The sequence below is a fragment of the Pelodiscus sinensis genome, chromosome 5 (genome assembly GCF_049634645.1).
Source record: "Pelodiscus sinensis isolate JC-2024 chromosome 5, ASM4963464v1, whole genome shotgun sequence".
Classification (NCBI taxonomy): Eukaryota; Metazoa; Chordata; order Testudines; family Trionychidae; genus Pelodiscus; species Pelodiscus sinensis.
In genome coordinates, this window is record NC_134715.1 from 57,788,529 (window position 1) to 57,815,359 (window position 26,831).

Genomic DNA, 26,831 nt, shown 5'->3' on the forward strand with positions numbered 1-26,831 from the left:
GAAAGAATTGGGCTTGTTTAGTTTAGAAAAGAGAATACTGAAAGTGCACATGATAGCTGTTTTCAAGTATCTAAAAGGGTGTCACAAGGAGGAGGGAGAAAAATTGTTCTTCTTGGCCTCTGATGATAGGACAAGAAGCAATGGGCTTAAATTGCAGCAAGGGAGGTTTCAGTTGAACATTAGGAAAAACTTCCTAACAGGGTGATTAAACACTGGAATAAATTGCCTAGAGAGGTTGTGGAATCTCCATCACCGGAAATATTTAAGAGCAAATAGACATCTATCAGGAATGATCTAGAAGCTGCTTGGTCCTGCCATGGGTGCAGAGGACTGGAATTCATGACCTCTTGAGGTTCCTTCCAGTTCTAGTATTCTATGATTCTAAGTGATCTCTGTCACCCATTCCCAGCTTCTAACAAACAGAAGATAGGCTCACCATTCCTGCCCATCCTGGCTAATAGCCGTTGATGGACCTATCCTGCATGAATTTATCTAGTTCTTTTTTGAACACTGATAAAATCCTTCCTTTTGCTTGTTTTAAACCTTCAGCGTATTGATTTCATTTGGTGACCCCCTAGTTCTTGTGTTATGAGAAACTTTTATTTATTCAATTTTTCCATTCCAGGCATGATTTTATATGTATTTTAATACATTATTTAATTATGCAATCTTTAATTACATGTTATGTGTTTAATTCTGAAGGCTGGGTAGGCGAGGAGAATGGAACTGCTACACAGAGCCAGAAGTTAAAGGAGTGGTATATTCATTATGTTACAATCTTGAATTACATGATTATATTTTTTTAGACAGGACTATCATCTCATAAGCAAACTAGGGAAATTTATCTACCTGAAATTACAGTAAACTGGATGCACATTTGATTGAAAGAGTGCACTCTGAGAATAGTTACCAGTGGTTTGCTATCAAACTAAGAGGATATATCTAATAGAGTCACTAATAGACTAGAAAGTATCTACATATTACATTTGCAGATGACACAAAGGTAAGAGCAGTAACAAGTATTTTGGTGGATAGCATTAACATTCAAAATGATGCTGACAATTTGGAGAATTGGTCTGAAATCCACAAGATGACCTTCAATAAGGCAAATGCATCGTACTACTCTTGGGAAGGAAAAATCAAATGCACAACTACAAAATAGGGAATAACTGGCGAAGCAGCTGTAATGCGGAAAAGGAGTTGAGATTATACTGGATCACAACTTGAATATGGGTAGAGCCGTGCAAAGTTACAAATGTCTACCTATGGATGCGGATAGACATCGGCATTTGCTGATCTGCTGGTCTCTGCTCCCAATAGACGGTGTGACCAATGGAGATGTTTCTTTTCCAAACTGAAAAGTCCCAGTCTTCTTTATCTATACTCTTATGGAAGCTATTCCATACCCCAAATAATTTTTGTTGCCTTTTTTTGATATTTTCCTATTCCAGTATATCTTTTTTGAGCTAAAACAACTGCACTTCTACACAGTGTTCAAGATCGGGTGTACTGTGGATGTATATAGAGGCAGTATGATATTTTCTCTTATTTTAAAAAGGGACAAATAATGATTTCCAATGTGTTGTTTGCTTTTTTGACAGCCACTGCACATCGAGTGGCTGTTTTCAAAGAATTATCTACAATGACTCCTGGATTTCTCTCTTTAGTGGTAATAGTTAACGTAGACCTCATCATTTTATTTGTATAGATGGGATTAGGTTTTCCAATATGCATATTGCCAACTCACTGTTGACACTTTTCTCCAGATAATTTATGAACATGTTGAATAGGACTGGTCCCAGTACAGACCTCTGGGGGACGCCTCTAGTTACCTCTCTCTGTTCTAAAAACTAATAATTTATTTCTACCCTTTGTTTCCTTTCTTTTGACTAGTTATCAGTCCATGAGAGGACCTTCCTTTTTATCCCATGACAACTTACTTTATTTAAGAGCCTTTGGTAAGAAGACCTTTTCAAGGGCTTTCTGTAAATCTAAGTACACCCTATTCACTGGATCTTCCTTGTGCACTTGCTTGCTGACCCCCCTCAAAGAATTTTAGTAGATTGGTGAGACATGATTTCCCTTTACAAAAACTACATTGACACTTCCCTAACAAATTATGTTCATCTTTGTATCTAACCGTTCTGTTCTTTACTATAGTTTCAACCAATTACCTGGTACTGAAGTTAGATTTTTCCAGCCTGTAATTGCCAGGATCACCGTTAGAGCCCTTTTAAAAAATTGACATCACATTAATTTATCCTCCAGTCATTAGATACAGCAGCTGATTTAAAGGCTAGATTACAAATCACAGTTCGTAGTTCCGGAGTTTTGCATTTGAGTTCCTTCAGAACTCTTGGGTGACTGCCATCTGGTCCTGGAGACGTATTACTGTTTAGTCTATCAGTTTGTTCCAAAACTTCCTCTAATGACACCTCAATCTGGGACAGTTCCTCAGATTTGTCACCTAAAAGAATAGCTCAGGTTTCAGAATATACATCACATCCTCAGCCAGAAAGACCAAAGCAAAGAATTAATTTAGTTTTTCCACAATGATCTTATTGTCCTTGAGTGCTCCTTTAGCCTGTTAATCTTCCAAGGTTTGCTAGGACTCAGAGAGAGCTAAGTCCTAAAAGTAGGCTGGGGTTAGATGGTGTGGTGCCTTACAAACCTGACCTGGAACCAGTTAAGTGTTTAGTGTTAAAGGATATGGATGATTGGGGAAAAGCACGCCTTTCTAGTAAAAGTTTAATAAAAGCTGAGGCCTGTTGCTTAATTCCATGGATATGTCTGTCCTCATTTCACTGCTGCATCTGCATCCATCAACACATTCTCACATGTCATAACAATTTGTTAAAAAAGAAAACCGCATATAGTTTGTTAAAGGCTCACACTTGTGTATACTTTAGTTTGTTAAAGCCTTGCTCTATAATAACAGAGATTGAGTTACAAATGGGAATAGCCACATGCTTTTCTTTCATTTATTTCTACAAAGTGAGGAGTAATGGGGAGCTAGTTCTTTGTTATAAGCCAGCTATTTACTATTATATTTATGTTCTGCCAGACATCATAGACTTAATCTACCTTCACTGGTGCATGTTCTAATTACCCCCCTCTTTGAGCTATCTGGTGCATCTCCAACAAAGGAAGGGTTGGGAATTGGTAGCTGGTTGGTTTTCTTCTTCTTCTTGGAAGTTCAACAGGGGAGGGAAGTATTATACTATTGAAGAGCCCTGGCAGTGAAGTCTGCCAAAGCCATGTGCTGCATGAGTCTATCCTTAGATTAGCCATGATCTCTCCCCTGACAGCATTATCTACCATTGGGAATCCATTGACCAGCTGCAGGCCCCCACAGAAATACAGGTGGAGGTGGTTTGGGCAATGCAAAACCTTCCAGGGGGACTTTCCCTCACAAGGGTTCCTGTCTTCTGGGCTATACCAGCAGAGCTAAGCATAATCTATGGCTGAGTATGACTCCATATTTTCAGGATCTTCAGTTGGTGCAGAAATATCTGTTTAATTTAGAATTTACAATTTATATTTGAATGGCCTTCAGTTAGTCCCAAGAGCCACTGTGCTTTAACAAATAAATGCTTCCCCCTCCCCCTTCACTTGTAGAAACTTTTTAAAACTGGAGATTTATATGGAAATACTGAATTAATGTAAGAGCTGGAACTCATTATTTTGGTATTTATGTATCTATTTTCTCTAACTGTGTTCTTGTCTTTGCAATAGAATTGCAGTTATTGACACATGATGGAGATTATTGCTTCCTGCAGTCTTTCTCTTCTTTTGTCCAGGTCATTCAACAAAGAAATGGAGAGTGTGACCACACTCAATTTTTAATAGAAGAGAAAGAGTCTAAGGAAGAGGACTTTTATGAAGACCTTGACAGATTTGAAGAGAATGGGACCCAGGAGTCCCGCATCAGTCCTTACACTTTCTGCAAGGCTTTTCCTTTCCACATAATATTTGACAGAGACCTGGTGGTCACACAGTGTGGCAATGCTATATACAGAGTCCTTCCACAGGTGAGACCATTGTCTTATGTGGGCAGCTGTTACCAGTGTTTTAGATATTATTTTAATAACAAGACTCAAGTGATATTATATTTTCATATTGATTTGTGATAAACCATAATTTAGTCTAATATTTTATATAAAAAATTTATACCTGCATTCTTTAGGTCAATAACTGTAAAAATCTTCTACCTTATGTTGTATATGCAGTGAAAAATACACTCACTATGTGAATATTTTCTGGTTGTAGAAAAATCCTTTATTTCCTGAGCTAATGAGCTTCTTTTTGTCTTGTTTATGTTTTAGCTTCTGCCAGGAAACTGCAATCTATTGTCAGTTTTTTCCTTGGTTCGGCCTCATATTGATATTAGTTTTCATGGGATCCTCTCACACATCAACACTGTCTTTGTATTGAGGAGCAAGGTAATCAAATAATATTCATCTGGCTTTTGCATAAGTAATTTTACAGAGATAAGAGAACACTCAAAGGCCTTCAGCAAAAATCTTTTGCACAGTAGTAAGCCCTGAGCCCATTCTGTGTCTTGGGCCAAGAAAAAGCCAGATTCATGAATTCATATGTTGTTAGAATAGGCTGCAGGAGCAGATAGGATGGTGCATATTTTTGCACCTATGATCAGAGCCCTGCAAATCCATAGATATCCGCTTTAAATCATAGGTATTTGCATGCATGGATATGCACGTGGATCTCCATGGCTCATTTTTGTAGATATGGATGTGGATACACATTTTGTATCTAGAATCCTACAAATCTAAGGATATCTGGTTTATATAGGTGGGTATCCACAGATGTGGATGCAAATATCTGTGAATCATTTTTTGTAGATGCAGATTTGGATAACTTTTATGTGTGCAGGGCTCTGTCTATAATGTCTTCTTTATAAAAGATGATCCTGTACAAATAAATGACTTTGCAGAAATGCAGCCTTCCACTAGAAGTAACTGAATGACAGCCGCTGCTCCTGATTTTGGAAGGGAAGCAACTATGCAATAATTTGGGAGTACAGTATTTAGGCATATCATTGTTTGGACACACACAGACACAGTCTCTCTCTCTCTCTCTTTCTCTCTCTCTCCTCCACCTCTTCCTCCCTCCCCCCGACTACTCAAGTAGTTGAATACCTGATAAGCCTAGGCTTATTGGGTAATCAAGCCACTACTCGAGTAGTTTCATTCCCTCTCCCTTGCTGCCTCTGTCTCAGTGGCAGCAAGGAGGGGATGGACACAGGAGCTGTTTCCCCCAGCACCATCTCCATGGTGTGGAGGGGAAGGGGTTGGAAGGGAATCAGAGCTGCAGCAGTCTGAGGGTATGTCTACACTACAAAGTTAATTCGAACAAACAGACGTTAGTTCGAAATAACTTTAATAGGCACTACACTAGCGCTCCGCTAGTTCGAATATAAATCGAACTAGCGGAGCGCTTAGTTCGAACTAGGAAAACCTCATTTTACGAGGATTAAGCCTAGTTCGAACTAGCTAGTTCGAATTAAGGGGTGTGTAGCCCCTTAATTCAAACTAGTGGGAGGCTAGCCCTCCCCAGCTTTCCCTGGTAGCCACTCTGGCCAACACCAGGGAAACTCGTCTGCCCCCCTCCTGGCCCCGGACCCCTTAAAGTGGAACGGGCTGGCTACGGTGCCTGTGCCAGGTGCAAGCCTGCCAGCACCCAGTCAACAGACCCTGCACCTGGCACGGATCGAGCCATCCACCCGATACCCCCCAGCCCTCCCCCTCTTCCCGGGACCAGGCTGGCGGCTCCTGGGAGCTTGCCCGGGACCGCAAGAGGCGGGCACCCGCCTGGGCTAGTGCAGACATCGTGGACCTCATCCACGATCTCCGCACTAGGCACAGGAAAGTGGCTGGCTAGGGCAGGAGAGCTGCCAGCCTGGCCACCCAGGAGCAGGTGTGCAAGAGAATCAAGGGGGTCCACTGAGACCCCCGACCCTGAGCTTACAATGACCATGCTGGGTCAGACCAAAGGTCCATCTAGCCCAGCAGCCTGTCTGCTGACAGCGGCCAACCCTAGGCACCCTGGAGGGGATGGACCGAAGACAGTGACCAAGCCATTTGTCTCGTGCCATCCCTCCCCAGCCTTCCACAAACCTTGGGCAGGGACACCACTCCTACCCCCTGGCTAATACCACTCCATGGACCCAACCTCCATGACTTTATCTCACTTCTCTTTAAACTCTGTTCTAGTTCTAGCCTTCACAGCCTCCTGCAGCAAGGAGTTCCACAGGTTGACTCTTTGCTTTGTGAAGAACAACTTTCTGTTACTAGTTTGAAGCCTGCTACCCATTCCTTTCCTTTGGTGTCCTCTAGTCCTTCTTTATGGGAACTAATGAAGAACTTTTCTGTATGCACCCTCTCCACCCCACTCATGCTTTTAGAGACCTCTATCCTGTCCCCCCTCCGTCTCCTCTTTTCTAAGCTGAAAAGTCCCAGTCTCTTTAGCCTCTCTTCATATGGGACCTGTTCCCAACCCCTGATCATTTTAGTTGCCCTCCCCTCTCCCAGCCTCTCTCTTCCCCTCTCCCACCTCCTTTTCCCAGTCTCCTCCAGTTTTGTTCAATAAAGACAGATTCCATTTTGGAAGACACGTTATCTTTATTTTGTACATCAAGAACAGGGGCTAGGGAAGGGTAAGTGGAAGGAGGTGAGGGAGGAATGGGGTACGTGCCCCCGATGGGGAGGACTGAGCTGGCTCTGCGGGCTTCTGGGGGTGGAAGCTCTCCTGCAGCCCCCCGATTGCCTCCTCTCCCCAGATGGCAGCCTGCGGCAAGTGCAGCCGGGCTGATGGCCGAGTGCTGTGATGTGCCCAGTGTGGGTAGTCCGGGCAATCCAAGCCAGGACTGCTTTGCAAGTGGGGCACCCCTGAGAACTGTCTGTCCGGGGTGGGGGTCGGGACCCTTTAAGCACAGCCCTCGGCTAGCCTGAGACAGCATCTCCACGCTCTTAGTCCTCCTCTGATGCCCTGCCGGCACTGCTTCCGGCCATCCTTAACCCCGGTTCAGGGTCCACTTAATGTGGACATGCTAGTTTGAATTAGCAAAACGCTAATTCGAACTAGTTTTTTAGTCTGGATCCATTAGTTCGAATTAGCTTAGTTCGAATTAACGTTGTAGTGTAGACATACCCTGGGATCCGGTGCGAGTCAGAACTGTTCAGTCCCAGCTCGCACCAGGTCCTATACCTAACCCTGCTGCGGCTCTGCATTTAAATGTTGTGAGAGCTGGGTGGTTCTTACTACATTTAAAAGGCAGAGATACAGTATTCCGGGATCTGGCATGAGCCAAGGCTGTCGGTTCCCAGACCTACCCCTGCTGTGTCTTTGTATTTTAAATGTTGCATATGCCGAGACAGGATCAGACCACCAGTTTGATGACGTCTAACAGAAAAAGGCGGACAAAACCAGCAAAGTGCATGCATGCTGTGTCAGTGTCAACATTAGGCAAGTAACAAAAACATGATGGAGATGAAAGAAAGTCAGCACAAGCTTAAGTATCAAATAATTGTGAAGAAATCAGAAAAAAGTTCCGAGTAATAGGGATGGCAAGAGCAAGTAATGGATATAGGAAGCTTTAGATAAGTTAATAATACTATAGTTGGCAAGTTCAAGAAACTAGTTCATTTGATCTTCAGTGTAATGTAGTCTATGATTTATGGATTGATTCCAGGCATCCTGAGCTTACCTCTAGTGAAGGTTTACATGTGTCTGTTTTCATGCGCACTTTTGTTTGATGAAGTTATACAGGAATCATTATTATTATTTAATTATTACTACTTTTTCATTAAAAGGAAGGTTTGTTGGATGTAGAAAAGCTGGAGTGTGAAGATGATCTAACTGGCACAGAAATCAGCTGCTTACGCCTCAAAGGTCAAATGATCTACTTACCTGAAGCAGACAGTATTCTCTTTCTTTGTTCTCCAAGGTACTTTAAGTAATAAAAATACTTTGCTGAATAGCCACCAAATTGCAAGTGTCACTAAATGTGTATGAAACTCACTGGAACAGATTCTGTTCTATGTTATAGTATTGCAAGCTCATTGTTATAAGTGGGTTGCACATAGAGAATAGAATGGTGCATTTAAAAATTATTCATTTCAACCTTTGGGTCATAATATCCCATCTATTTTTAAGCAGAACATCTCATTAACTGAGTGGCTTAATAAATCATGACATTTGGGTTTTGAATTTTATAACACTAAGAAGAACTAGGAATCAGTTTCTCAGTTGGTGATGTATAATAGTTTCAATGCAATTTTCACAGTGAGATGCACTGATATTTAAAAATCACTTGAAAAATTAATTTAGAAAATAAATTATGTAATGGACTCCATGTCCTAGCGTGACAACTATCATCTTCATTTTGACAAAGGACCTTCAGAGCTAAAAGCATGAACCTGTATAGTTTGAGTTAAAGGATCAGTCCTCTACATAATACATTTATATCCTATGTGGAACAGGTACTTGTGGATACTGGTAACACATGTTAACCAGTAGGTTCCACTAACATTGCTGCTGTTTGTAATTTTTAATCAGCGTGCTGTATTACACATAAATATATACATTAATGCATACAATTACAAGATAGATGATGGAAGCCACTTGTTTTACCTCATTTCCAAAAGTTTCATTAACAATATTAGCTCACTGTTTACCCATTTAACCCCACTACTTCTACTAACCAGTATTTTAAAGAGTTCCTTAGGCAAGTTTATTTTAATGTGCATTTCATTTATAATAAAGTACATTTTTCTGTATAACAGTGTGATGAACTTGGATGATTTAACCAGAAGGGGGCTATATTTGAGTGACATTCCATTGCATGATGCTACCCGTGACCTAGTTCTTTTGGGAGAGCAGTTCAGAGAGGAATACAAACTAACTCAAGAACTGGAGATCCTCACAGACAGACTTCAGCACACACTCAGAGCCCTAGAAGATGAAAAGAAAAAGACAGACACGTAAGAATTAATTTCTAGTTTTAATCTGAAACAAAAACAAAAAAATGCTGGTAATTGCAGAGCAAAGAGAGCACAAACTCTTTTTTCTTTATAATATATAATGAAGGCTCTCATTCAGCAGCTGCAATATAGAATACCACACACACAGAAAACTGAAGAACAGTCCCTTCTTTGCTGTGGAGAGCTAAAAACTAAAGTGAACCAACAGTATCCATAACTTTAGAAATGATCTAAGCAAGCAGTGATCCAGGAAAACATCTTAATGAAGCTGCATTAGGACGAGCCAGTGACAAATTGCCAGTGATGCAGAAATCACTCTGTAATTTACTTTGGGGCCTGTAAATAAAGGAGATAATTCATTTGAAATAACACTGAGAGAAATAATAAAATATTAAGGAATTCATGATCTGTCATATGGAACATTTAATTATGAATTTGAGCATGACAGAAAACACAATCAGGGTACAAGAAATTTGATTTTCTTATTTGAAAACTGAATCATAGTCTAGAGGCAGAAGAGGAAACAATTCTACCCATGGTTTTCAGAACAGAGTTATAGCAAAAATGACAGAAGTTTAAAATTTAGTGTAGAAATAGGATTCAGCCATCACATTTTTACTTATGAAAGTAGCCCCTTGCTCATGCAAGTAGTCCCATTAAAATCTCACTTTTGGATTTGATATACAGGCAGTCCCAGAGTTACGTGGATCCGACTTACGTCGGATCCGCAGTTACGAATGGGGTTTGCTGCCCGTCTCCCTGGAGACCAGCAGACCAGGGAGACAGGAAGCAAAGCCTCTGATGACGCTGGCAGCGGGACAGCCGCGGTGCGTCCGGGCTGTCCGCTGCCTGCGTGCTCCGCGGCTTTGCTCCACGTCTCCCCAGACCAGGGAGACGGGGAGCAAAGCCGGGGAGCACGCGGGCAGCGGTCCTCCGCCCGGGTCCTCCGTGGCTTTGCTCCGCGTCTCCCTGGTCTGCTGGTCTCCAGCAGACCAGCAGACCAGGGAGACGGGGAGCAAAGCCACAGAGGACCCGGGCAGCAGGACCGTGGCGCGTCTCGGTCCCCCGCCCGTGTCTCCCTGGTCTGCTGGGGGCGGGGCGCAGCTAGTACTCCCCCCTCCCTCCCCAGCAGTCCAGGCTTTTCTCCGGACGCCTGTGGTAGAGCAGCTGGGGAGCTGCCGGTTGGTCCCGCAGCGCCGCTCTGGGCGCTACTGGATCAACCCGGCAGCACCCCAGCTGCTCTGCCCCAGGCGTCCTGATTCAGCTGCTGCTGAAACTGACCAGCGCTGACTACAGGAAGCCCGAGGCAGAGTTGCTCTGCCCCGGGCTTCCTGGAATCAGCCGCTGATCAGTTTCAGCAGCAGCTGACTTGGGGACGCCTGGGGTTCTGAAGTTGAATCTGTATGTAAGTCGGAACTGGCATCCAGATTCAGCCTGTTGAAACTGATCAGAGGCTGATTCCAGGAAACCTGGGGCAGAGCAACTCTGCCTCGGGCTTCCTGTAGTCAGCCGCTGGTCAGTTTCAGCAGCCGCTGAATCTGGACGCCAGTTCCGACTTACATACAGATTCAACTTAAGAACAAACCTACAGTCCCTATCTTGTACGTAACCCGGGGACTGCCTGTACCTGGCTAGAATTCTATCTTCTTCTTTGTACTCAGAGATGGTAAGAACCAAGATGCAAGATATCCTGTGTGCCATTGCATAATTGAGAGAGGAAAAACGCCTTGTACTCCCTTCCCTGCCCTTTTGCCACACATGCAGAAGGTACCACAGTCATAGCCCTGGTCTACACTAGGGAGTTATTTTGAAATAACAAGTGGAGTGTCCACATTCCCAAGCCCATTATTTCAAAATAAGGTGCCGGCTTTTTTTAAGTAACTCCAGCTTTCAATGAGGAATAATGTTTATTTTGACATAGTTATTTCGAAATAGCTGTAATGTGGATGCTCTACTGTTGCTATTTCGAAATAACTATTTCCCAGAGTCATTCAAAGTAATCATTTCCTAGTGCTTCCTGGGGCTCTAAATCGAGGTAGCGTGTCCACATTAAGGCTACATCTACACTGCACCATTATTTCAGAATAAGCTATTCTGGAAGAAATACTCCAAAATAGCTTATTTTGAAATAGTGCATCTACACTACAGGAAATTCTGGAAAAAGCCCAAAGCAGAATCCTCTAATGTCTATGTACTACCCCAGGAAGCAGTGAGGAGTAATTATTTTGAATGGCCTGGGGAAGGAGCTATTTCAAAATAGCAGCAGTGGAGCATCCACACTACTGCTATTCTGAAATAGCTATTTCGGAAGAGGCGTTATTCGTCATGGAATGAGGTTTACAAATGCCGAAATAAGCCGCCAATTATTTCAAAATAATAGACTAGCTGCGTAAATGCTCTCACAGTTATTTCGGAATAATGGACATTATTCCAAAATAACAAGGGAGCCTGCCTCGGACTAATTTTGAGACTTCCTGTAATGTGGACATGCTATTTTAAAATAGTTATTTTGGGAGTAGTTATTTCAAAATAAGTTATTTCAAAATCATTTCCAAGTGCAGACATGCCCATATCTATCACCTGCAAGAGAGTTTAGCATTGTGTAGGAAGATCGGGAATGTGTTTTAAACCAGTTTAAGTAGGTCCAGTAATTGAGACTGTGCACTTTGATGTGTTTTAAATCAAATAATTTCAGAGAATTCCAACTATTATTCTTTGGGAAAGTGCATCAATCCATTATTCTTATTTTTGTTCCTTATCTTTCTCCTCCTGTTTCTTCTTAACTTTCATGTCTCTCTTAACCTGTAATATTTACAGGCTCCCAGAACCTTAAAATGCAAAATTTTAGATTCTAAAGTAGTATCATTTAATCTGTGTCACTATCAGATATTTTTGTTAAGCAATGAACAGTTAGTGCTTTGGCAAATTGCTGAGTTTGAATTCTGTACAGGGACAGATGAAAAGCTGTATGGGATGAGCATGAGTGTAGAATATGGTCTTATGTGTAGGATTTAGTTTTTAATGTGCATGGTGATTTACAATACACACTGGTTTCTTTTTGTCCTATTCACTGTTCGATTTAAAAAAAAATGTAATAAACCATAAGGGCCAGATACACTGATAGTGTAAATTGGTGAAGATCCACTGAAATCAGTGGAGCAAAACCAAGTTACATGAGCTGAGGATCTGGCCAATGTACTTTAGGAATAGGAATAGGTAATACCAGGTTTCTTTAACAGATTGTGATAAAAGAATTACTAACATATTTCTTGGTAATTACATGGTAATTTTAATCTACTAGCATGTGTGTTTGTAATGTAATAGCTTTAACCGTATGAACCGTACAGATGCATATCCGATCCTGCTGTTTAAGGAGTAGATACTTCAGTATAAGCCCATATCACTAACAGTTGGATATGACTACTGTATAATAACACGTTAGGGAAATATTTGGGTCATATTTAAATATTGCATTAATATCCTCTCTCTCTCTCTCTCTCTCTCTCTCTCTCTCTCTCTTTCATATCCTTTGCTTATTTTACATGTCTAGATTGCTGTATTCTGTGCTTCCTCCATCTGTTGCAAATGAACTGAGACACAAGCGGCCTGTGCCAGCTAAGCGGTATGATAACGTGACCATTCTGTTCAGTGGCATTGTTGGATTCAATGCATTCTGCAGTAAACATGCCTCTGGAGAAGGAGCCATGAAAATTGTTAATCTTTTAAATGACCTTTACACAAGATTTGACATTCTAACTGATTCACGAAGGAATCCATTTGTTTATAAGGTAAATATGAGATTTGTGGGCATTGCTACTGTTTTGCTATCAGGTAGTGTCATAAAATAAATAAAATATCTGTACAGTCCATTGAAATTCAGACATTATTACAACTTTGGTATGGATTTAATCCTCAGTGAAGAAAAGAACATGTCCAATGCTAGTTTTAACACCATACAGAATAAAGAGCTCTTATTTGGAGCACTGCACAATGAAATAAATTCTTGCAATCATTAAAATAAGTACTCTTTGGCAAATAAAGATAGAATAAGCAATTCATCAATGGATACTGAGTTTCCTAACTAATGTTAAGGAATTATCTACATGATTCTTCAAGGCTGTGTTAGGAATGTGGAAAAAGATAAAGTGTTCACAATTTTGAAGGAAACTCCATAGTAGCTCAAGCTTTCTAATGCATAATTGCCGTACGTGTTTTGATAGGTGGAAACAGTTGGAGACAAGTATATGACAGTGAGTGGTCTACCAGAGCCATGCATTCATCATGCACGATCTATCTGCCACCTGGCATTGGATATGATGGAAATAGCAGGACAGGTTCAAGTAGATGGAGAGCCTGTACAGGTTAGTATTTGTTGCTGTAGATTTCTTTTAAAATCCCACCACTGAAATATAATACAACTCAAAATACAGTCATCAGAGGTTTTATTATTGCTGAAAGATGAGTGATCTTTTTAGTGATAAGATGAAACAGAAATATGTGTCATATGTGTAACGCATCCTCCAAACTCCCAAAAGATAGATACTGAGTGTATCAATCTTATTAAGGTCCAAATTCTGTCCATGGCCACATTTGCCTGCAGTATGTATGGGCTTGAAACACAGTGTACAGAACAATATTGTTCTCTCCCCAACCCATTTTGATTCTAGTTTAGAGCCACTAGCTAACTTGGGAAAATCTTTCATTTCAGAGCCGTGTACGTTTCTCTAGGCATTTGTTGAGAATGGCAGGCAATACTGTGACTACTAGAAGTTACATTTTGAATTAACACAGAATTAAAGTTCTTGTAATAATCTTTCATCTTTAGAAAAAGAGCCACTGAATAAACCCTATGTACATGAATTGAATTTCTCCTGTTCCTTTTTGCCAGTAGCATATTTGGCCCCATGTTTTTCTATTTATGAGCATAGCAGTGGAGAAGGCATGGATTTGATGCTCTGCACTAACCAAGAGGTCTCTAAAAGGACTTAATCCCATTCTTTATAGTGAGAAGCATCTTTGCTAATAAGCAACATGCCTGTATAAAACTGAGCCACAAAACCCCCAGGCTACATCTAGACTACAAGCCTCTTTCGAAAGAGGATTTTTCAAAAGATACTTTCCAAAAAGCCTTTTTCGAAAAAGAGCATCTAGACTATAACCAGTACTTTCGAAAAAGCAAGCCGCTTTTTCAAAAGAGAGCACCCAGGCGGTCTGGATGTTCTCTTTTGAAAAAGCATAGTTTGCATTACATAGTGCCTTTTTTCAAAAGAGCACTTTAAAAAAAGTCGTTATTCCTCGTACAATGAGGTTTACCGCTGTCGAAAAAACTGCCGAGTTCTTTCTATTTACTTTCGGAAAAAAACGCGGCAGCAGTCTAGATGCAGGGGAAGTTTTTTCGAAAAAACCTAGTAATCTAGACACACCCACACTGAGCAAATTCTTATATTATCCTAGCAGAGTTGTTTGAGTGTATATAACTCCTGATTCACTTGTGACCTATTTATCACTGAATAAAATTATTATAAATGAAAAGGTTGGGATGCTCAATAAGTAGGAAATCCTGCTGGTTCATGTTCTTGTATAATTATACATTTAGTGCCACTTGTTACAATATGTGGGTCGGGCTCTGTTAAAAATGTAGTGAAATATTTTCAAGGTTTTTCCAGTTCCTAATTAGTGTGTATATGCACAGGATTTCATGGAAAGGGACACATTCTTACTTCTGACTCAGTGTACATCATAATCTGTATAGGAAAATGTAGGCGAGTGCCTTCTATTTAATTCAGTAACTGCTTAATTTAATCAAAACAGGAACTAACAACTTATTTTTAAAATATTACTCTTGCTTTGATTACTTCTGGCTTAAATTTAATAATTCAAGCCAGAAGTAATCAAAGCAAGAGTAATAATATTTTAAAAATAAGTTAACCATCATTTCTAGAAATAAGCCATCTGTCAAGGCTCCATTGAAATTACTCATGATTTACACCAACTTTCTTGAGAGTGGAATCATGCCCCATATTAGCAAAAATAGAGACAATTAGGAATATAGCAGAAATAAAATAATCTCACAGAAAGCTGTATTAGCTATATTGAAATTGCTTTGGATATATGTGGCTGTAATAGAGAATTGGGTTGCTGATTTCATCCAAAAGCTGTAAACTTCAGACATTATTATTAACTTTTTAAGTAATGTCCTTTGCTACCATGATGTGCCATGCATCTTGGTGATCATACGAATAATGGGGTTAGTCATTATTTTCAGGCAATGAACTTGGTAAAAGAAAAAGAAAAGTACTCTGCCCCTCTTGCAGATGAGTTCATACACACTTGTGAGGTTTTTGAATGACATATCTGTGTGCTCAGTTCAGATTAGAGGTTGGCAATATGTCAGAGAGTGTGCAATATGTCAGACTTAAAAATCCTTACTTTTTTTCTTGTTAACAAGAAAATATATATAAAAGTCACCTTGTGTTCTGTGCACCTAATATTTAAACCTCTGTGTTTGAAGCCTCCATTTGGCTTTAGTAACATGCACAGTGGTCAAATTCTGCTGTGAGTTACACTCACAAATCATTAAAATCAATTAGTGTGTTCTTTCACTCGTTCTTTGGGGAGGTGCAACATAAAACACAGAGCCTGGACAAGGGAGTATGGTGGCATGAAGCCTCATTTGTGTCCTAGATGTGGGCTGCTACAAAAGTTGAAACAGCACCTGATGTAGTTTAGATAGTCCTGGAGAGCTCCTACAGGTGGCACTGCCACACAGAATCCACAGAATCTCCCTGACTGCTTTCACTGTGGCTTGCAACCTCCATCTTGCACCACCAACATATTCCTGCACCAGGATTTGTGGAGTGGGCATCCTACAAGAGCCTGTGATTATCAGTATCCCGTGACAAGATAATTCTTCTCTGCTGAATCTGTGAATGTGATCCTCTGTGGCCCTTAGAGTGGTATTTCTCTTGTACAAAAAAGGGAGCCTAATTTCCCACTGCCTTTCACCTTGTGACATCATGTATACCTGTGCAAAGTGGATGTAGAATGCAACCATTCTGAATGAATAGCATTTTACACTCAGTCTATGTGGTGTAATGTAAGGCGATAAAGAATCAAGCCTGGTGACTCATGAAAAATAAGCTCTAACATTTAGGGAATGTATAGTATATGTGTTTAGTTGGAAACATCAAGTTAGTAAAATTTATGCTGAACTATAAATATTCTAGCTTGCTTTTTCTTGTTAAAGATAACAATAGGCATCCACACTGGAGAGGTGGTTACAGGTGTCATAGGCCAAAGGATGCCACGCTACTGTCTCTTTGGAAACACTGTTAATCTAACGAGCAGAACAGAAACCACCGGAGAAAAGGGAAAAATCAACGTTTCTGAGTACACCTACAGGTAAGAAATGCAGAACCCCTTCTTGATAAGAATTTCAGAAGACACAACTTTATCAATGTATCCTTAAAGTAACTTTAGAAGTGCTAGTGACAATTCCATTCAGTACATTATAGCACATGCATTTATATGCAGTGTTGGGACAAGTTGCATGACCAGAGATCACTATTTCCATAAGAAACAAATATATTGAGCCACAGGAATTTGTGGTGAGACATGATACCTGCCTTAAGATATTTGTTGGGATTCCTCTGACACAGCTTCCACTCAGGTTGCCTAAGAATATATTCTGACACAAGGCTTGTCACTTGGGTTTCTTTATTTGGCATGCAACAAAGCTATACTGAGATGACCAGACTCAAGTGTAGGGTTGGTATAGCAGTACCACACATCCAAAGTTATGCTGCAAACTTCTTCCTTTATTTGCAGTTACACATTTCATTGCATTAACAATACATTTCATTACACATTTTGGGATTGCCTTGGTTACTTTGTAGGAAGCCATCCCCTTACAGAATGTTCTGTACGTTAAGGCTATGTCTACACTGCAGGCTTCTTGTGCAAGAACTGTTTTGCACAAGAGTTCTTGCACAAAAGGTCTTGTGCAAGAGCATGTCCACACTGCATGTGCTTTTGTGCAAGATATGTGCTTTTGCGTAAGTGCATCCATGGCCTTGTGGATGCTCTCTTGCACAAGAAAGCTCTGATGGACATTTTAGCCATAGGGGTTTCCTGCGCAAGAAACCCGTGTTGCCTGCTCACACTGCCTTCTTGCACAGGGGGCTTATTCCTCATGGGGAGAGGAATAACTCTTGCACAAGAAGCCCTCTTTTCTAATGATTTACTGTAAATTTACTTGCACAAGAACACGCGTGCAGTGTAGATGCTCTGCAAGTTTTTGCGCAAAAAGCAAAAAGCCTTCAGTGTAGACATAGCCTTATTGTTCCTGTATGACTTACTTTTTTCCTCATCTTACGTTCCAAGCTTGTTTTATTCATTGTTACCTTGTCCATTGTGAATGGCTCCCCCTTATTTTAGGTAATACTGACGTTCTTTTTTCCAGTCTGCTGATTGATTTATCTCCCTAATCCTGTATCCCAAGGAATGAGTCCTCACACATGTCCAATTATTTATGTTAAGCCAGGTCTATAATATTGCCTGTCAGTGCAATTAATGTGTCCTCAGATGTAGCATGTTTAATGTTTTCTCTGTTTTCGTGTGCATATGTATGTGTGTATGTATGTCTGGCTGTAATCTTTGTTTTTAATTGCAGGTGTCTTATGTCACCAGAAAATTCAGATCCACAATTCCACCTGGAACACAGAGGCCCGGTTTCCATGAAGGGTAAAAAAGAACCAATGCAAGTTTGGTTTTTGTCCAGAAAGAGTACAGAGACAGAGGTATGACTAATCAAAGAGTAATTCTTCTTTAAAACAAGGAATAAACACAAGTTTAATCTAAACCACTAAGAACCATTTTCACTTGCAAAACTAAATGTTCCCTACGAGAAAAGGACCATTTTGTAAAATGTTGTTGAATTAATGTGTTTACAATCTTGACAGCAGATTAAAGGTCTTGATTATTTATCTTTGTTGTTTATGCATTCTCTAAAAAATACTTTTGTATTTTAAAAAAGTCCTTGAGGGAGTGCCAAGTGTTTAAATATTTATCTCTCCTTACAGATTTCTCTAAAATATTAGACTTAGTAATGTACAGTACATCTCTGTTGAAGTGACACGTATAGTTAGTGCCATTTGAAAACTCTTCATTTGCCTGTATGCAGTGTATCTCCTTTTTTATGCCAGTCCAGCAACTACCTCTGGGTAGACTCCGTATTGAAGACAATAGGGTCCTATGCAAGAACAGGGTTTCTCCACATGAAGAAGGAGAGATTGTGCAATCCGGCCTGGTATTCCCAGAGGGTTAGGGTGGGCTGTCTGTTACTGGCTCCTAAGCCCCATCCCTTCCCACTATTGCCCCACTCTCTGCCCTCTATGGAACCCAGTCCCCAAGGATGTGGCTTTGGGGACCACTGGGGAGGAGGCTGGTGCAGCAGCAGCAGTCTTACACCCTCCTGCAACCGCCACGGCAGCAGGAACCTCATTCAGAGTCTATGGGTATGTCTACACTACCCCGCTAATTCGAACTAGCGGGGTAATGTAGGCATACCGCACTTGCAAATGAAGCCCGGGATTTGAATTTCCCGGGCTTCATTTGCATAAGCGGGGAGCCGCCATTTTTAAAACCCCGCTGGTTCGAACCCCGTGCGAGGTGTACCGGTAGTTCGGAATAGGAATCCTAGTCCGAACTACCTAGTTTGAGCCCCGTGTAGCTGCGCTGCACGGGGTTCGAACCAGCGGGGTTTTAAAAATGGCGGCTCCCCGCTTATGCAAATGAAGCCCGGGAAATTCAAATCCCGGGCTTCATTTGCAAGTGCGGTATGCCTACATTACCCTCCTAGTTCAAACTAGCGGGATAGTGTAGACATACCCTATGGGACTTAGACTCCAAGAGCCTAAATCTCTTTTGAAAATAGGGCTTAGGCTGCTAAGCCACTTAGTCATTTTGCAAATTTTACTCTCCGTTCTTACTGCAGGTATTAGAACAATCAAATGGTGATTTTTAATGGTACATACTAAAAGTTGATATTTCTTATTCTAGGGCAATATATTTCAGGGAAAATTCTGTATTTTCTCTAGAACTTATTTATAGTCCTTAGCACAGACTCTGTGACTTTTATGAATATTCTGTGCACCTCCATTTGATGATACTTTGATATTTGTGTTTTATACCAACTGAGAATATACCATAATTTCATATGGCTGACATTTCCACTTGAGATCCATAGTCAGAAGTAAAAGAGTTTTATCAAAACATTTTTTCCTAACTTAAAAACAATAGAGATCCTATTTAACAAAGCACTTGTATTTAAATGTAGCGTTAGAGAGGAATTCATAACCATGTGTGTACTAGCCACTCTAGCCTGAACAGTTATTTAAAGTGGTTTTTAAAGGGTTCATATAATCAAGGCTACTGCTGATATTAATAATATTTATCATTTATATTATGTAGCAATTATCAGCTTTTTATTAACACTAACCTATTCATTTTCCCAACCCTCTTAAGAGATAAGTAGGTAAAGAAAACATTGTAAATCCTCTTTTATAGAGGAGGAAACCGAGACAAAGGAACACAGCTAGAGACATCTTGGGCCTGATTTCTAGGAGCATTAAGTACCTGCAGCTTTTACAGAGTCACAGGAGCTTAGCATTTCTGAAAACTAGGTCCAAGGTGTTTCAAATTGCACTCTCCATAACTGAGAAACTCATCACTAATGGCAACTTTTGACATTTTGGCTGAAAGTAACTTGCTTATAGCCACAGTCAGGGATGTTATACCAGCTGAGGAGCAGCTGGTTCCCAGGCCTTTGCTCAGAAGGCTGGATGCTACTGTAAGATAAATGATTAACAATTGACAACTGACTAAAATAAATGAATTGCTCTACTGACTCATTTTCATTTACCCTTTCACAAATCATTAGCTATTTCTAAAACATGAATAGGAAGTAGAATCTAGTATCTTTAGGATACCATTATATATGTAATATTGTAATGGGCTGTCCATTGTATGCATTATACATAACATTATTTCACTCCGGAGATAAATGTTATAACTAAGGGTATGCCTACACTAGCCTCCTAGTTTGAACCAGGGAGGCTAATGTAGGCATTCAAAGTTGCAAATCAAGCCCGGGTTTTAAATATCCCGCGCTTGATTTGCATCTTCCTGGCCGGTTGCCATTTTTTGAAATTTACAAGTCCGGACTAACTGCCCGCGTCTACACGCGGCAGGGACCCGGTAGTTCCAATTAAAGCCCTAGTTCGAACAACCTGTTATTCCTCCTGGAATGAGGTTTAACAGGTAGTTTGATTTAGGGCTTTAATTCGAACTACCGGGTCCCTGCCACATGTAGACACGGGCAGTTAGTCCGGACTTGTAAATTTCAAAAATGGCGACCGACCGGGAAGATGCAAATCAAGCACGGGATATTTAAATCCCGGGATTGATTTGCAACTTCGAATGCCTACGTTAGGGGGCTAGTGTAGCCATACCCCAAGTTATCTGTTTTACCAAGCATTGTAGCACTCTTTATCGTAGGACAACACATGCTTTTCAGTTCTATTCAGTCTCTTTCTGGATAGCTGACCTAACACTTTCTTTAGATGTAGCCTATGCAAATTGCTGCCCCAAAAGAATGTGTGTGGTGGAGAATAGGCTTTATACTTTCCTCCCAGAAGAAGGGAAACTAAGTTGTATTCTGGAAAGAACAATGCCTCTAGGTCTGACTCAGACCATGTGCTACATAAATGTCTTCTGCTTCTTATGATAAATTTACCTAGAATTCTCAGACATGTCTCAAACACAGGGTACAGTTTCCTTCAGACTCTGATAGACCAATAGGATTATTTCCTTGCCTGGTAAAAGCCAGGGATTGTTTTGTTTCAGCTTTTCCCTAAATACAGATGCACACAAATACAGTGTTCCTGTTCAGTAAGATTCCTCCCATCACAGAAGAGCTCTGTGTAAGCTCAAAAGCATGCCTGTCTCACTAACAGAAGTTAGTCTAATAAACAATATTACCTCACCCACCTCTTCTCTCTACCATCTAGTAGGGACTTTCCTGCATGTTGCAAGGAGTGCGTCATAGAATGAATTACATATTTAAAAGATTTCTTAAAATCTTTTTCACCTCCATTATCTCTGATTCTGATTGATTGATTCATGTTGGTAATATGCCATGTCCATTCTCTTTATCCCAGAAGGCAGTGATGAAACTCACCTTCTCCTAATTTATAACATTTTATATTAGATCACAATAATTAACACAAGAAGTAAATGTTTCCAACAAGTAGATCAAGATTTTGTGCCAGACTTTAAAAGACCCTGAGTTTCTCAGGCTATGTCTACACCACAAGATTTTTGCGCAAAAACCTGGGGAGCGTCCACACCTCAGATGAGCTCTTGCACAATTAAATGTGAAGATAAATGGCAGAACAGAGGGCTTTTTCCGCCATAGGTAAACCTCCTTTTCTGAGGCATAACTGCTTTTAGCGTTCCAGCTATTGCGCAAGAAGGCATGTATGGAAAAAGGCACAGGTGCTCCGATAGCCATTCACAGAATGGCCATCAGAGCTTTCTTGCGCAAGAGTGTCCAGCAGTGTGGAGGTGTGAACGTGCTCTTGAGCAACAAGTTTTTGTGCAAAAACTCTAGTGCAAAAGGCTTCTTGTGCAAGGAGCCTGTAGTGTAGACGTAACCTAAAGCATCAGTACATAGCAATGTGAGTTATAGCAGCTTATCACTAGGGGATGTTAAATTTCGATTAATCAGCTAATTGAGTAGTTGATGGAATTTCCATTGACTACTCAATTAGTCAACAAGGGGGTGGGAGTGGGGCGCTTGCTATCTTGGCAGCGCCTCTGCCTTTTAAATGTAGTAAGAGCTGCTTGCAGCTCTTACTACAATGAAAAAGAAGAGGTGCAGCAGGGAACCTGGGTTGAGTGGGGACTGAAAAGCCTAGGACTCTTACTATATTTAAAAGGCAAAGGCACAGCAATCAGGACCCAACTCATGTCCTTACTCCCACTGAACCTCTGCCTCCTCTGCCCCCCTGCAGAGATGATGCTGGGGGGTGGAACCAGTTTTTAAGTCAGCTCCCTGCTGCACCAGCTCCTGTTCCCCACCCTTGCTGCCTCTTATACAGAAACAGCAGGCGGGTGGGAAGTGACTAGTTGAGTAACGGCTCTACTATCCGAAAAGTCTAGGCTTATCGGGTAGTTGACTAGATGTTTAGATCCCTTTTCTAGCATCACTAAGTGATGTCAGCCGCTGACATATTACAGTATTACATATTCCAAGCACCAGTATTTGCTTGCATTTTGTATTCTTTTTTCTGTTTTCCCCCTAAGCACTTTCTTCTACCCAACAGTTTTAGGCCCACATCTGAACCATGGGCGATGAATGTCCCCATGACTTGGGGAAGCCGGCCCTCCAGCTCTGCCCCTTCCACTTGATGTGCCTAGCAGAGCCCAGACCCCTCACTGTGGTGGCTGCTGGTCCCTGCTCAGCTCTCCCCCTCTTGCTCCTTGCCCAGGATAGAACCCCCAGCCTGGGACAGTGCAGCCCCAGCTTCCTTCATCCCCAGAGCTCCATCAGGTGGCATGGCCCCAGCCTGCTTCAAAGCTGCGGAGAGCCTGTGAGCTCTGGAAAACCAACGAGCAGCACATCCCCAGTCTGCTTCTGCACTGGAGCTCTGAAGAGCCAGCAGACAGCATGTCCCCAGCTTCCCCCAGCCCTAAAGCTCCAGAAAACCAATGGCAGTATGGCCTCAGTCTCACCTGGTCCCAAGCACCAGAGAGAAGAACTGGGAGGTGGGCTTCAGGCTCCCTGTGCCATGCCTAATTGCTAGCCCCCTAACCAAAATACCCCAGCCCCACAGCTGACTGTCCAGCCCTAGTGTTGGATGGCCAGAAGTGCCCCGGTGCTGGAAGGACATGCAGTGTAGACCCCAGCCTGTCTTCCTCATCCTCTGGCACCGCAACAACAGGCTGGGCAAGGAGGCCTGGGGAATTCCAGTGGAGCATGGGTGAGGCCAGGTGAGGCAATTTGAGAAAGAAATGCCTTCTCCTGCCTATGATACCCACCGTTCATGGTCTGAACTGAGCATTGGCACCAGTGGCTCTGGCTCTATCTTTTGTTTTCAGTTCCTGATGCCCTTGTTTTTGTGTTTTTAGAACAAAGTACAGCTGCTGCTTCACTTCTGACAGGGAGGTTTATTTTAAAAACACAGAGTAGGATTGTCCAGTTAATAGAAAAGCTCAGGTATTTATTTTTACCTTTCTGGATTACAACATTCAAAAATGGGAGGAAACTGCAGCCAAAGTAAAAGGAATTGGGAATAAAAATATTGGTTCCTTAATATAACATCCACCATGTTGAAGGCAACTGATGTAAGTATTATCCCTCCAGATGCCTCCTACTCCGTGTTTCCCATTTTCAGAGTGTCTTCACTTAGGGCATGTCGACACTAGGACATTTATTTTTGAGGTAACTTATTTTAAAACAATAACTCCCGAAATAAGTATTTCGAAATAGTGTGCCCATGCTACAGGGAAGTCTCAAAACAAGTCCAAGGCAGGCTTTTTTAATATGGACATGTTGGGGAGTAATTACTTTGACTGACTTTGGGGAGTAGTTATTTTGAAATTGCAACCCACACTACCGCTATTTTGAAATAACTATTTCAAAATAAATGTTATTCCTCGTGGAAAGCAGGAATTATTATTTTGAAATAACCAGCCCGTTATTTTGAAATTACAGGCTTGATGGGGCATGTCTAAACTACAACCCTCTTTCGAAAGAGGAATGTAAATTAGACAGATCGAAATTGCAAATGAAGCTAGGATTTAAATTTTCTGTTCTTCATTTGCATAATGGCAGCCGCGCATTCTTTTGAAAATGGGTATTTTGAAAGTGAAACCGCCATCTAGACATGGTTCTTTTGAAAAAGAAACCCTTTTTCGAAAGATCCTGTACTCATCAAAAAATGTTATTTCGAAATAAGGGGAGTTATTTCGAAATAGTTCCCTAGTATAGACCAGGGCTTACTCCTCACTGTGCTGGTTCCCCAGTCTGATCTCAAGCAGCATTCTCTCTAACCTCAGACGGTGTAGCATGAATGGCTGTAGGGACTCTGTGACTGGATAGTCCTATGCCTTCTCTGTCACAAGTATCACAGCAGCCTTGGATAGTGAGGGACAAATTAGGGCAACTTGCTGCCTAACTATGGAATTGTCTTAATCCTGCTAATAAGGTACTCAGAGCCCGGATCCTGGCACAATAATATCCCCATTTCGCACTCTCATTATTATTTATAATAAAGCTGGAATGAAATGTATCAAACTTTTTTGTCACTGAATGTCACATCACTCTTTCAAAGAAAATCCCTCATTTCTCAAACTTTCCTTACATGCACTCAAGGAAATAAAGCAAGATGTTTACTGAGCTGGGGGAAGAGGAAGAGGACGCTGGATAGGGTGCACTGCTGTGTCCCAAACAGCTTACTGGTCTGGCAGTAATGATGAATTGTGGGTAATACTTCACTTTGCATTTCTCATTTGCCTATTTGCCCTATTCTGAAAGTATCATATTCACTGCTTTCCTGCAGATTCGTATTTGCCTCAGTTTTTGACATCGTGTTTTTGCTGTGGATATGTTTTCCAAGCCATTTTTGTGGACACGTAACTTTTTTTGTGCCCTGAACATCGGATAGTGCTGAATGACATTATGCAATGTGTGTGCCATAACTAACCCTTTTAATTTGGTGCTTCTCACATGTGCTCATTGTCTTCATCATGATTATAAAAGCTATCTTATTAATGCTATCCATTTTCCTTCAATATGCCAGCATGTGGTACTCCAGTTCCTTCCGGGAACAACACTTGAAACACTGTGCTAATAAGTATTGTGAAAACAATAGTTCTTTTGATGTTATTGTACAATTTTCACCTGGATATACTATATATACATTTTCTATATTCAAAAGAGGGGGTTGGTCATCTAATACTGCAATTTGAATTGTGTGTAAATGTAATTCTATCCAAATGCTGCTCACTTTCCATTTATTTTTCATTGATTCATATTCACTGAATGCCGCTGACTTGCTGCAAAATGTTTTGCCACTCAATGTTGCTTTGGTTCTTTTCCTCTCAACCATAAACATATAAAGGCACAGCACTGGGACAAGGTTGTCAAGCAAGCCTTTTATTTTTTGTGTCTTTAGTTTTCAGAAATGTTTTTGTTTCAGTCCTTAGAAGAATTTTATAATGTTCTAGACAAAAGTCAGGAATAATTATGTTAGCTTCAGTGTAAAGGGCATTGCTGTTGGAATAATATGTTCAGTCTTAGCTCTAGGATATTTTTCAAATAGTTGCTTTATACAATTATGTTAGTACAGTACAATTACTTGTGTGAAAAATAAAAGTTTGTCTACAGTGTATCTTTTCAGCCCAAAAATATATGTATAAATGTTTCATGCTAATGTGTAAAAGAAACTGCAATAAATTATTTTTTCCATTGGTCTTTGGAAAGTTTATTTCTTCAATAAAAACAAACATATTACACTTGCTGTGACAAATGTTATTGTATTATATGAATTCTGAATCTGAATATTTCCTGTGCCATCAGATGTCACTTGGGGCATGAACAAGTCCATCCTTGCCAATCATGCTGTTTGATAGAATGGCTACCCCACTGTGTTTCTAAATCTTAACTTTTTTATGAGACTAGGTTAATGACCTATCATTCAACCCCCAGTTTCAAGGGTCAAAGAACTACTTTTCATCTTATAGAGTAACAGATGTATTGGAGCATAAGCTTTTGTGGGCAAAGACCCACTTCATCAGATGCATGGTGGGTCTTTGCCCTCAAAAGCTTATGCTTCAATATATGTGTTAGTCTATAAAGTGCCACAGGACTCCGTGTCGCTTTTGCAGATCCAGACTAACATGGCTACCCCTCTGATACTTTTCATCTGTCCCTCGACATGTCCAGCTGAAGTGCCCTTAACAGAAGTTAAAACTCCTGCCAGCATAGCTCACAGGTTCACTGGAGCATACGAGCCTCCCCAGCCAGGTGAAGATACAGTCCTCAAGGAAGGATCATACAGATTTTCAGCTATTTTCCAAACTATGGCTCCAATCTTGCAGTCAGTGCCTATATGGAATAGTGCTCAAAATGTGTAGGCTCCTTCCTCACACACACAAAAAACAAACAAAAATAAAACCACAAACAAGGACATAAAATTGCATGTACAATCATTATTTTGATACATTTAAACAATAATTGGCAACCTAAAATCTCTCTATATTTTTAGAGGTTTGTGTTAGTCTGTGTGAATGCTGTGGCCACCCCTGTGCACCTCCATCCCCTGAGCTGGACTCGGGAGCGCTGGCATGGGGGAGGCCGTGCCCCTTGCCCTAGGCTGGGCCTGGGGAGTGCTGGTGCAGGAGGCTTACACTGCCTCCCCTCCTCCCCCCGTCCCCCATCCTCTCTAGCTGGGCCTGAGGAGTAGAGACCTGTGCTACCTCCCTGCCTCCCCATACTGGGGAATGCTGAGGAGGGAAGCCTGTACACACTGCCTCTTCCTCCACACTCCCACCTCCAGCCCCGAGGGACTGCTGGTGGGGGAGGCCTCCCTACTCCACCAGGCCGGGCCTGGAAAGCGCTGGTCAAGGGTAGGTCTGTGCAGCCCCAATGTGCAGCCCCAATCCCCAGCCTCAGGCTGGGTCCCTCCCCCAAATCCAACCCCTAAGCCAGGTTCACTTCCCAAACTCCTGGGTGGGTCCACCTCTATGTCCCCAGACCAGCCCCCT

The 26,831-nt window shown here is 41.4% G+C and overlaps 1 protein-coding gene across 2 annotated transcripts in view; it reads left to right on the plus strand.

Annotated features, from left to right (window-relative positions):
* Nucleotides 1-25,561, plus strand: part of GUCY1B1 (guanylate cyclase 1 soluble subunit beta 1) — a 69,584-nt gene extending 44,023 nt beyond the window's left edge. The window contains exons 6-14 of one of the 2 annotated variants that reach the window (XM_075930114.1): nucleotides 3,801-4,031; nucleotides 4,326-4,442; nucleotides 7,833-7,966; nucleotides 8,805-9,002; nucleotides 12,553-12,790; nucleotides 13,223-13,363; nucleotides 16,249-16,403; nucleotides 17,674-17,800; nucleotides 24,439-25,561. In XM_075930114.1, the coding sequence (XP_075786229.1) occupies nucleotides 3,801-4,031; nucleotides 4,326-4,442; nucleotides 7,833-7,966; nucleotides 8,805-9,002; nucleotides 12,553-12,790; nucleotides 13,223-13,363; nucleotides 16,249-16,403; nucleotides 17,674-17,800; nucleotides 24,439-24,462 (1,365 nt within the window). In that variant the 3' untranslated portion in view covers nucleotides 24,463-25,561. The remainder of the gene's footprint in view (nucleotides 1-3,800; nucleotides 4,032-4,325; nucleotides 4,443-7,832; nucleotides 7,967-8,804; nucleotides 9,003-12,552; nucleotides 12,791-13,222; nucleotides 13,364-16,248; nucleotides 16,404-17,673; nucleotides 17,801-24,438) is intronic. The other variant, XM_075930115.1, reaches the window with a different exon arrangement.
* Nucleotides 25,562-26,831: the final 1,270 nt, after the last annotated feature.